Here is an 11,598-nt window from a genome sequence, read left to right as displayed (position 1 = left end):
CCCGACAGCTTATTTGAAATGGAGACTATTTTCTTTATCCAATAATATCCAAAGATTATTACATTTTAATTATTGATGACAATTTTCTATTTGACCTTTCTGTCTTTCTGATGCAGGACTGAGGCCCAAACCAAAGATCCAGCTGTCACTGCTCAGCATCTCCCTTATAGCGACATCCATCCACCTCTTCTCCTCTAGCTGTCTGTATCACCTCCTTCTGTTCCCAACAGACTCGCCCTCTCTTTCTCTCACCACCCCCACCCCCCTCCCGACCCTCAGCCTCCCTGATGCCTAAGAACAGCAAGGTGACGCAGCGCGAGCAGAGCCATGAGCACATCACAGAGTCGGTGGCCGATCTGCTCGCACACGAGGAGACGCTCGACTACAAGAACAGCTCCCTGAACGTTGTAGGGGCCGCCGGGAAAAAGGTCCCGCAGATAGAGGTGCCTGAAAACGATGGACGCCCCGCCTGGAACAGCAAACTGCAGTACATCCTGGCACAGGTTGGCTTCTCTGTGGGCCTGGGGAACGTGTGGCGCTTCCCTTACCTGTGCCAGAAGAACGGAGGAGGTAATATACTCGAAGTAGTCCAAGCTGCCGTGTTGCACAAGGATCATCACATTTATTGTACTTAAATTCACATTTTACAGAGTTCCGTTCCGTTTTTAGAGGTTTTTGATATCCATAAATTCATCTTAACTTAAAGCTATCACAACCCTTTTTGATAGTAACAAAAAAGACAACATGACGGATTGTAATGTACGATAGTGTCTCCAACCCAGGAACACTGAGAATAAACATATAGACTGCTCCAATTTTGGTGTCTAAATATTTAAAAGATAGAAGAGTATAATCACATAAATATTCTAAACATAGCATCTTTAAGTATGTTTTCCATGAGGTGGAACGTGTAATAGATGTGACTTTTGACATTTACTTTTGACCGTTTTGCGGATATTCATGATCCCCTTCAGGATAATTTGCAATAACTTTGATCCGCTGACTTTTCGTCTAAGGTATTCATTTGTCCAATACTTTATGACCAAACAGCTGCAAAACGCTACTAAAGCATGCTTTAGTGCGTGGCTACCTTGCGATTGACAGTTCGTTACCACGGCGATGTCCGGTCTCGCTGTTGTCCGTGTTTTTGTCCTACATCTTTTACCCTTCATAGTGTGTTTTTTAGTTCATTCTTGGTGGCCTAAAAATGTCCTATTCAGTGTTCGGTTTTGCTTCACTTCTGGTTACAAAAACAGTTTTGACGTCACGATGACTACGTCCGCTTCTTGGGTTTGAGTCAAAACTAATATGGGTTCACTTCGGTGTTCATCTTTCAAGCATTAAAGTCCTTTTGCAGCCTTTGATACAAGGGTTGAGCAATATTTCCATATTTATCTTTATCAACTATATAGATAGATAGATATCGATCTTGAGACAGATAGAAATCTTTCAGACAAACATTTATATAAAGTCAGCATCTGTTCAGCTTCTTGTTTAGCTTTTCAGCTGTGTTACAGTTACCCTCACAAACAACATGGAGCTTGCATTCAGGACAGTAAACAGCAGTGTCTAAATATAGCTGCACTATTGATTACTGCTGCCGACAGGGCAGGCCGGGCTCCACTGATATTCTGGTAAACAGAGAAAGGCTTGATAAAAAATGTAACTGTATAGTGATGAGGGTTTATTTTGGTCTGGGGCTGCATGTAACCAGAGGTGTACACAGTGTAAACCTGAGTTCACTATAGGTGGAAAAACATCTTGTCATCATTGCTACTTTTCAAATGACTCCAAGTCTTTAATGTTGTGTTTGCTGCCTGTGTTTGATTTATTGCTTATAGGCAGGATGTATTGCGTATAGGATTTACTGAGAGTACACTCCCAAACCAGTCAGGTTATGCGGCCTGATGAGCAGCCATTTTTCACTCTGTAATTGTGTGTGTGTGGCAGCCAATTACAGACACATTAAAGGTCTGTGTTGTTCGGGAGTTATCGCTGTGGGGGCTTCTCTCTCATTGATGGTACCTCCTCATGTCTTTCTCTTCTCCCTTTAACATCCTCTATCCTTTCTCCCTCCATTGTCACATCTTAATGCCGTATTCCACTTTATATTATCTGTAATGCAGTGGATTTAAATATCCTGGCAAACTCATAATTACATTTAACCTCACTATTCTCTCTATTTCAGCCTTCTTGATTTAGCCTTTTGCCTCCTCTCTTCTCTTTCTGCCTCATTACTTCACCCACTATCAAATGTGTGTGCTACTGTATGTAATTCCCACTTTTGACGTATTAGTAGTACATGTCTGCCTGCTATAAGTCCCAGATGATGAATCGCCCTTCACATGGAACACAGTTGCAGCCTGATTATGCCGCGCTGGATTAAGCTGCAGAGAGACAAATTTAGACTTCAATCAAAATTAAAATGAAATTCTAAGAATATTCGTCAGTGGAGTCGAGGACCTTACGTTTGAGAGCTGGGTGTGGGAGGGGGTTGGGTAAATATATCTCAATGGATCACATTTAGTAAGTGATGCAAAATAGTTGAATTATTTACAAATGTCACTGGTATTAAAACAGCAACGTTTACACTCACATTGTTAAAAGATTATATCAGTATGGTTACATATTTCAGCCCATTTACTACAAATACACTCATTGGATGACCAGAAAATTATGTTTAAAAAACGGTTTGATGTGTTGCGGTCCTTTTAAAAATACAACATATTACTGTTTTAGAAAGTCGTCATTTCTTAGGACTGTTTGTGATGGTTCTGTCATATTGGATTTCATTGTATTGAGCGTTTTGGTCCTGGCCTGTAAATGAGAGAGACAAATAGCAGTCTAATAATACGACAGCGCCACAGACTACAGACTCAAAACAAATGACGTACTGTAACGAGCAAACAAAGAAAGAACTGATCTCAATATAAGACGTGGAAGAAATTCTACAGCAATATGGTTCACTGTAAAAAGTGTTTAGCTGTAATGTAAAATATATGATATTCAAAGTAAAAGATTAAATCTGTAAGGAAAAGTCCACTCTTACATTATCTCGAAAAAAGAATATTCTTTAATTCCCACAGCAACAACTGAATTTCCGTTAATTAATTAGATTGTTTTGTTTATTTTTCATTAGAAACATACTTTTGCGTCTTTGAAATTGTCAGACAAATACGACAACAATAAAAGGCATTACAATGAAGGACGGACATCACTTTTCTTTCTGTGTTGGGTTACCAACCAAACATTAGTCTCCATTTTTGTTTTGCACAAATTTACAAATTTACACATTTGCCTTGAAATGACTATGCGGGATGCCATGTGCCTCCGTGTTTTTCAGGTGCCTATCTGGTTCCCTACTTTATCCTCCTCCTCCTCATCGGCATCCCGCTCTTCTTCTTGGAGCTGGCTGTGGGTCAGAAGATCCGGCGTGGGAGCATCGGGGTCTGGAACTATGTCTGTCCCAGTCTGGGCGGTATAGGGGTGTCCAGTCTGATGGTGAGGGGGGGAAAGGCACTCATTTCCATTTGCAGAATAATCTCTGATCTCTACAGCAGTAAGCCTAAAACATACACTTGATAACACTTTCTTTAGTGTGCTGTTCGGAAAAGCAGTTTGAAAGCAGCGTGGTGGAGAGAAAAAGTGTGTGTCCTCTGATAAGAATCAGGGAGGTTAATGGAGGAAAGCATGCAGTTTAAAAGAAGCACATCTGCTGAATGTGCACCGGTATAAGTAAAAACCAGCAACTCTTCTGTCTGTGTGATTTATTTATAATATTGTTATGCCTTTTACCTGCCTGACGTATGGTTTGTGTCTCTTATGCATGTTTATAGCATGTAACAACCATGAAACTGATATGGCAATGAGCAGGATAGAGTTACAGGAACATCTGGAGTCACCACAGCAACCTTCACACTGCCTCAGGCTTTCTTGGGTTTATGGGAGGTATTGACGTGCTTGAGAATGAAAGGTAGCCTCTCGTTAGAGTTGCACTGCTGACGCAGAAGTAGCTATAAATATCTCGAGGAAGATCAGTGTTGAAAAGAGAGCGCTTTAATTATTCATGCTTTCCTCAGCCGTATTTAGCTTGCGACTGTCCTGGCTGGCAAGATTGCTCTGGAGATTGAAAGCAACATGAAAGATACACAAAGCATGCTGCCTCATCTGCATACTTTTCTCACATTGTATTATACAGTTTAGTTGAGGTATGAAAATGAAAACCTCATACTGTAAAATGTGAAATATCTGTCTGTCTGTCCTTCTGTCTGTCTATCCAGGTGTGTGGCTTTGTAGGTCTCTACTATAATGTGATCATCGGCTGGAGCATCTTCTATTTCTTCCAGTCCTTCCAGTATCCTCTTCCATGGAGCGAATGTCCAATCAGAAGGAACGGGACACTTGCCAGTGAGTGACAGTAACTTAGAGACAGAGGAAAGTTACATGTGGAGCACATTTGAAACACAGAGGCAATTTACTGTAAGGTGGTTTGCATAAAACAAATAAAACAAAGACAAACGTTAAATCGATTGTAGAATAAACTGAAATATATTAAAACTCAAAAAAACTAAACTAGACCAATGACTCTACAGCCATGCTAGCAGCTGTCTGAGGATGCCCTTCGACACTGCAGTGCTTTGAGCTAAATGAAAATCAACGTATTTTTACTGCCCAGCATGTTATCTACATGCAGAAAAGGTCTATAGGGAACTACTGGGTTTATTCTTCATGGATATAAGAAATATAATACTGACCAGTTTGTGTATTTTGTTTTCAGTTGAGTCAAATTCCATTACAATAGATGATTGCTTTAACTGTCTAATACCAAGAGTGCGTACATTTTCAGGATTATGTTGTGTCGTTGTTATAATCAATCTTTTTAAAAGCATCTACATGGTTCTCCTCATAATTATTCCTCAATGAGCCACCATGCTACAAGCTTTAGGATTACATTTGCAGCCTCAGCCTTTCGACAAACCTACAGCAAGCAGATCAGACAAATTGCGTTAACTTCCTTACAACTTTCTGTCACGACTTCACGGACATAATCCAGAGTAAAACCCTCCGGAGTTCATTTGATTAGAGGCGATAATAACATAATCCCGGGGCCAGCCGAGAAACTGTGAGTCAGCGAGGCTGAGGCTGCTGGCAGAAAGACAGGGAGCAGAGTAAAACATTTCACTGTATGTGTGCTCTGTGTCCAGTGTGACACACACAGCATCGTGATGGAACAAGACAGTAATCAATTTAGCAGAGGCCAATAGATTTCATCAGATGTAGATCATCACACATCTGAAGAGAGCTTACCTGTATGTGTTTATGTGGGTTTTGTACGTGAATCTGCACCATCCATTATGTGGAGAAACGCAACACTGTTAACTCTAAACTCACACACGGTATATATATAATACTATCATTTCCCTGAGGTAGGAATGTACTGTGTGTTCAGAAAAAAATCCCAGGTGTTGTGAATTGCAAGTTCAGGCTTTGCATTCTAAGCACACAGACGACCTTGTTCAGCTCCCTTCACGTCCGAGAGGTGTAAACCAGCCGGGAATTGCGATATTGACTCGAGCAAACACTCATTATATTTCTCCCTCTGCCCTCTCCAAGACATCCAAACCTCCCTGCTGCATCTTCACACCCCGTTTCTCTTCCTTCATACTCATCAACACCCGAACTAAAGCTCCATCTCCCTCTGTCTGCCAAACATGCAGTTGTGGAGCCGGAGTGCGAAAAAAGCTCGGCCACGACCTACTTCTGGTACCGTCAGACTCTGAACACCACCAGCACCATCGCAGAGAGCGGCGGCCTCAACGTGAAAATGACCCTGTCTCTACTGGTGGCCTGGATCATCGTCTGCCTCGCCGTCATCAGAGGGATCGCCTCGTCTGGGAAGGTAGTGGAGAGGATAAGGCGGAAATGTACGATGTGATGACAGAAAACATATAGCAGACCACCGGATTCCCTGACCTGAATGTATGTTTACATTTTCCTCTTTCCCAGGTGATGTACTTCAGCTCTCTTTTCCCCTATGTGGTGCTGTTCTGTTTTCTGGTCCGAGGTTTGATGCTGAAGGGCTCAGTGGATGGCATCGCTCACATGTTCACTCCCAAGGTGAGACTTTGTTCCTCGCAGTGTTGTTAATCAACCATGCTGACAAATGTTCAACAATCTGACTTTGTCTTTTGATATCTCACAGTTGGAGAAGATGCTGGAGCTGCAGGTGTGGAGGGAGGCGGCCACCCAGGTGTTCTTCGCCCTGGGGCTGGGGTTTGGAGGAGTCATAGCCTTCTCCAGTTACAACAAGATTGATAACAACTGTCATTTTGATGCAGTGCTCGTCTCTTTCATCAACTTTGTCACCTCCATTCTGGCCACGCTGGTAGTGTTCGCCGTGCTGGGCTTCAAGGCCAACATCATGAATGAAAAGTGTATCGTGGAGTAAGTTCAACACCTGAGGAAGCTATTTATTTAGCACCATTCATGGTGTATGTAAACATCTTTAAGCCAAAAATATAAAATATGAGCACAAAAACAAAGCGTGACCAACTCAGCCACTTGTTTGTTAACAAGAAATGGTTTATTTCCTGTTGCGTACTGTAGATTAACCAAGAATTTTAGCCTGAATTTTAGCCTGAATTTTAGCCTGAATTTTCACAACATACCACTAAAATTAAATAAAACAACATCACGATAGTAAAGCGGTTAAGGAAATCCTTTCTGCACATACATTTCATATATATTACAGTGTTATATAAACATTGTGCAATAATATGTACATATTATCTTGTTATTGACATACTCAAGTCCAAGCAGACTTTATATACTGTACATACTCACTTAATATATGCACACCTCTGTAAGTAACTTATATACAGTATTTATTGTCTGGCAGGCTAACCCTTCTTTTAAATCTCTTCTTAAGACTCACTTTTATCTTAAGACTTTTAATTAACTGGTATGTTGTTATTTAAATTATTTTATCTTGTTTATGTCTTAAGTTCTGGATCTTAATTACTTTGATCATGTTTTTATTGAAAGGTGCAATATAAATACATGTATTATTATATACAGTCCGGCCCTTGCCTGTATATAATATGTACCTTAAAGTTTGCTTGATAATCTGTGGATTATGTTTATTTTATCTCCGTAGGAATTCAGAGAAGATCCTGGGATACCTCAACTCTAGCGTCCTGAGCCACGATCTCATCCCTCCACATGTAAACTTCTCCCAAATCACCACGTCAGACTACGCTGAGATGTACGGCGTCATCAAGACAGTAAAAGAGGGCAGCTTCGCCCAGCTAGGTCTGGAGCCTTGTCTCCTGGAGGACGAGCTCAATAAGGCAAGTCTTCGGCACAGCCCCGCTACAGCCGACTCCTTAACATGTTCTGTGTTCGACTCTTTTTCCACCTGTCAGTCAGTTACTTGATTTCAGTCCTCTGACCGTCTCTCTGCAGTCTGTTCAGGGCACCGGCCTGGCCTTCATCGCCTTCACAGAGGCCATGACCCATTTCCCGGCGTCTCCGTTCTGGTCAGTAATGTTCTTCTTCATGCTCATCAACCTCGGTCTGGGCAGCATGATCGGCACCATGACCGGCATCACCACACCTGTCCTCGACAGCTACAAGGTCCAGAAGGAGCTTTTCACAGGTAGACCTGCCCCACTGACAGGACAGCGTGTGCTATCAGTAGTTGAATATCCTTACTCAGCACTGCACTAAAGCACACCTGAATGGGCTTTATATTATTGCTCCGAGTGCACTGAATGCAAAACACTCACAGTAAACAAACGTTTTATTTTCCATTTATTTTCCTCTGAAGGCTAATTATTTGTCTTCTGTGGGTTTGTTTCAGTGTGTTGCTGCATTGTGGCCTTCTTCTGTGGTCTGCTGTTTGTTCAACGCTCAGGGAATTACTATGTCACAATGTTTGATGATTACTCTGCCGGACTGCCTCTCACAGTAGTGGTCATCCTGGAGAATGTGTCTGTCGCTTGGATTTATGGCACAAAAAGGTACAACTGGCTGTATGTTTGTGTGTATGTGTCTGAAATTCATCACGCTCAAAAATGAAATGAAAGTGGAACATAGGAGTGTTAAATCAGCATAACATTGTACAAAGGGACTTAATCATTACTGTCATGTTTTTGTTGTTCTTTCTCTGTCAGGTTCATGCAGGATCTGGAGGACATGTTGGGTTTTCGACCATGTATAATCTATTTCTACTTGTGGAAGTACGTCTCCCCTCTGTGTCTCATTGTGCTCATCACAGCCACTGTCATAGAGATGGCCATCAGTCCACCAGGATACAACGCCTGGGTCGAAGAGCTGGTCAGTCTGTTTGTTTGTGTGTGTGTGTGTGTGTGTGTGTGTGTGTGTGTGTGTGTGTGTGTGTGTGTGTGTGTGTGTGTGTGTGTGTGTGTGTGTGTGTGTGTGTGTGCGTGCGTGCGTGCGTACGTGCGTGCGTGTGTGTGTGCATTGCCAGCTGCCTTGTTTGAGGTTTCTTTTCTGTTTTGATCTACAATTTTTATATTTTCCAATTAAGGAGTTTTCAGAGGACCACCAAAGTCAGCCAGATTCATCCTCTGGGAACCATGAATGTCTTTATAAAAGTGCATGGCAATCCATCCAATGGTTGTTGAGATATCTCAGTCTAAATCTGTTGGGGCGACCAACCAACAGATTGACTTTGCCACCCCTGCAGAAAAAAACACTATGATTCTCCATTACATAACAAAACAACCTGCTAATTTCTAGTTTGGATTCAAAGGCAAAGCATTTCATTCTTATGCTCCCCTCCGTTTAGAGAAAAGAATTCTTTGGAATATAAATAATCACTAGACCCCCTCTGTGTGTGTGTGTGTCTGCAGGCCCAGGAACGCTTCCAGAGTTATCCTCCCTGGGCACTGTTCATGTGCTTCGCTCTCATCGTCGTGGCCATGCTTCCTCTTCCTGTTGTCTACATCGCCCGTCGCTTCAACCTAATGTCAGACGGCTCCAACAAGCTGTCTGTCTCCTACCGTAAAACCATGATGAAGGACATATCCAACCTGGAGGAGCAGGACGAGTCCAGATTCATTCTCGGCGCCAAGCCCGGCGAGGCACCACCATCAGCGCCAGCGAGCAGGGCCTTCCTGACTCCAGGAGGCACCAAAACCCTGGACACCAACTCCCTGTCTCCAAACATCTGCTACGGTACGAGCTACCAGAACGCTGCCATCAGCCCCACCACCCCGACTACACCGACCACGCCCGCCACACCAGAGTCTGACTCTTGACTGCTGTCCAAACAACCCTCTGACACCCAGTCCTGTAGCACAGTTCACCGTCTAGCCATGAAGTCTCTACCGAGGGTCACTGCAGAGCCGAGAATCCCCACCACTGCCCTACTAACGCTACAAAACTGTATGTAGCCGCCCAATTTATCTGAACACACTCTTCTCAAGGAGGTTTTAAAAAAGTCTAAATTCACTCTAAACAGTAGCTCAAACATATCAGAATGAGATTGACAGTGACACACTGTACATCTGTATTTATTTTGTATATAACATCAAAGGGTTTATTAAGATAAAGTTCTGCGATCTGCTTTTCTTTGCCTTAGTATAAGGATCCTCCGCAGACACAGCCTCCCCAACACACACACACACACACTCACGCAGTTTAATGCACATCCCCGTCGGCACAGTTCAGAATGAATGTAGAGGAGCCGGTGTGGTCCTGCTGGTTAAATTGTTTTTTTTTCTGTACACTGGGCAAAGGGAGCCAAAATGAATGTGAGTTTAATTATTTTATGGATTAAAGCCTGTCCTCCGTAGTGGTACAGTGTGACAAAGCCATACAGTTCAACTTCTTTTCTATGAAGTATTATGCAGAGATTTCAGTCAGTACATACATTATGTCTACACAAGCACCTCTGTTCTGATGTTTGAGCGAGAAAACACTTCTCATAGGGCGGATCTGGTTTCAGGGCTCTGTGTATTGTAAACTATACTAAAGGCTGCTCTCAAGACATCCATTTATGTCCAATTCCCATTTCCCTCTGTGTTTTGTGTGTAGCCAGTATTGTAAACAGTGGTATGCAGTATAGTAATATGTAAATTATTTCATCATCTGTTACACAAACATTATAACTTAACTATAATCCCTCATTTCAGTTTCTCCACCAAAGAGTACATAGTAGACAACATTTGAAATCTATTTATTTATGTGTTGAAAGTGAACCACTTTCCACGCTTGTTTTCAGCACGCAAGACTCAAAAACAAGGCACTTGTTGTCATTCAGTAACAGAAATGTTCAAATTTTTCAAATTTCAGAATTTTAAACAAATGTTGATTCCTCGCTTAATGCAGTTTCTTCCTCCGAGGCCACAAAAGCACAAAAGAGATTTCACACAATCATTGTGCACAAGTGAATTACTAACACTAATTGTTGACGTATTGTTTTGAAGACTTATGCACACCAGGAATTAATATGTTCCGTACAATGAGTCAGCAATAAATATTTATTTTAGAGCACAAACTATATTCACTTTGGCCCAAAAACATAATGAATAGGAAATAGGAAAATCAGCAATGGACCAAAAGATTTAGGAACTGAAGGAACAAAAATCCAAATAAAGTAATAAACTCATCAAATAACTGAGTATGAACTTCTGTAAGCCTTGGACGAACTGTACATACATGCACAAACAACACATTAATGTACACATCAAATGCACACCGTTTCTGTATATGTGTGGAATAATAGACCTCATTAAGTCTTGTTGAAACAGACAGACACCACCACGTTTTCTTTGTGATGAACATCTTTGACTCCTGGTTGAAATGATTCATTATCGTACACACTGGTAGCAAATAGTTGTGCAAAACTGTCAACAAGTTCCCACTGAGCACACTCACGTTCCTGTTACATGGAAGAGGATACCTTTATTTATTTTTTTATCACAATATTCAAAGCAATGGATTAAATGGACTATATTTATATTCCTGTATATTTGCATTGTAGATGTGATAAACAACAAAGATTTATCTTTTAAAAGTGACCAGTATATATTTTCATCTTCTGTGGTGGTTATTTAAATTGTATATCTAAAGACTTGTCTATTTTGTAGTCTGTGTTGCTATTTATTTTTGTGCGATGTGAAAAATGCTGCTGGGAGGTGATGTGTGATGTGAAGTGTAGTCTTTATGGACAGCAGCAGCTGGTTGTCTGTTGTGTCCATGAGAGCTGTGTGTTCTTCTGGCTGCAACTCCATCACTTTAGCTTTAGCGGTCTGCTTGTTTTTAGCCACACTAGCACCACCTCCGTTGACCACAACACCATCCAGCAAGTCAAACTTTCCTCTTGTGCAACACACAAAATTCCTGTATTACTTTTAGCCTGACAAGATTATTATCATACTAACTAACCTAACATGTTAAATGTTTTATTAAATATCACCAAGCTAACAAATCCATTAGTTACTAGCATACATGTCAAGATGCTAACAAGCCTCGGCTCAAATTTTGCAAAAACAGTAAAACTTCCTGTTATTCAGACTTTGGAGTATCACAATTTAACCCCACTGTTTGGCTTATAGTCATTTAAAAAGC

The 11,598-nt window shown here is 41.6% G+C and overlaps 1 protein-coding gene across 1 annotated transcript; it reads left to right on the top strand.

Annotated features, from left to right (window-relative positions):
- Nucleotides 1-287: 287 nt before the first annotated feature.
- LOC306714289 (sodium-dependent neutral amino acid transporter SLC6A17-like) lies at nucleotides 288-9,284 on the top strand (the record flags this gene model as incomplete). Its single annotated transcript, XM_079184272.1, has 11 exons — nucleotides 288-570; nucleotides 3,344-3,501; nucleotides 4,281-4,407; nucleotides 5,718-5,899; nucleotides 6,007-6,117; nucleotides 6,203-6,444; nucleotides 7,157-7,349; nucleotides 7,465-7,657; nucleotides 7,862-8,021; nucleotides 8,175-8,337; nucleotides 8,877-9,284. The coding sequence occupies 11 exons, from the start codon at nucleotides 288-290 to the stop codon at nucleotides 9,282-9,284; spliced, it is 2,220 nt and encodes a 739-aa protein (XP_079040398.1).
- Nucleotides 9,285-11,598: the final 2,314 nt, after the last annotated feature.

Source organism: Pholis gunnellus (genome assembly GCF_910591455.1).
Source record: "Pholis gunnellus genome assembly, chromosome: 3".
Taxonomy (NCBI): domain Eukaryota; kingdom Metazoa; phylum Chordata; class Actinopteri; order Perciformes; family Pholidae; genus Pholis; species Pholis gunnellus.
The sequence above is the reverse complement of the archived record's forward strand: the minus strand, read 5'-3'. Positions and strand labels throughout refer to the sequence as shown.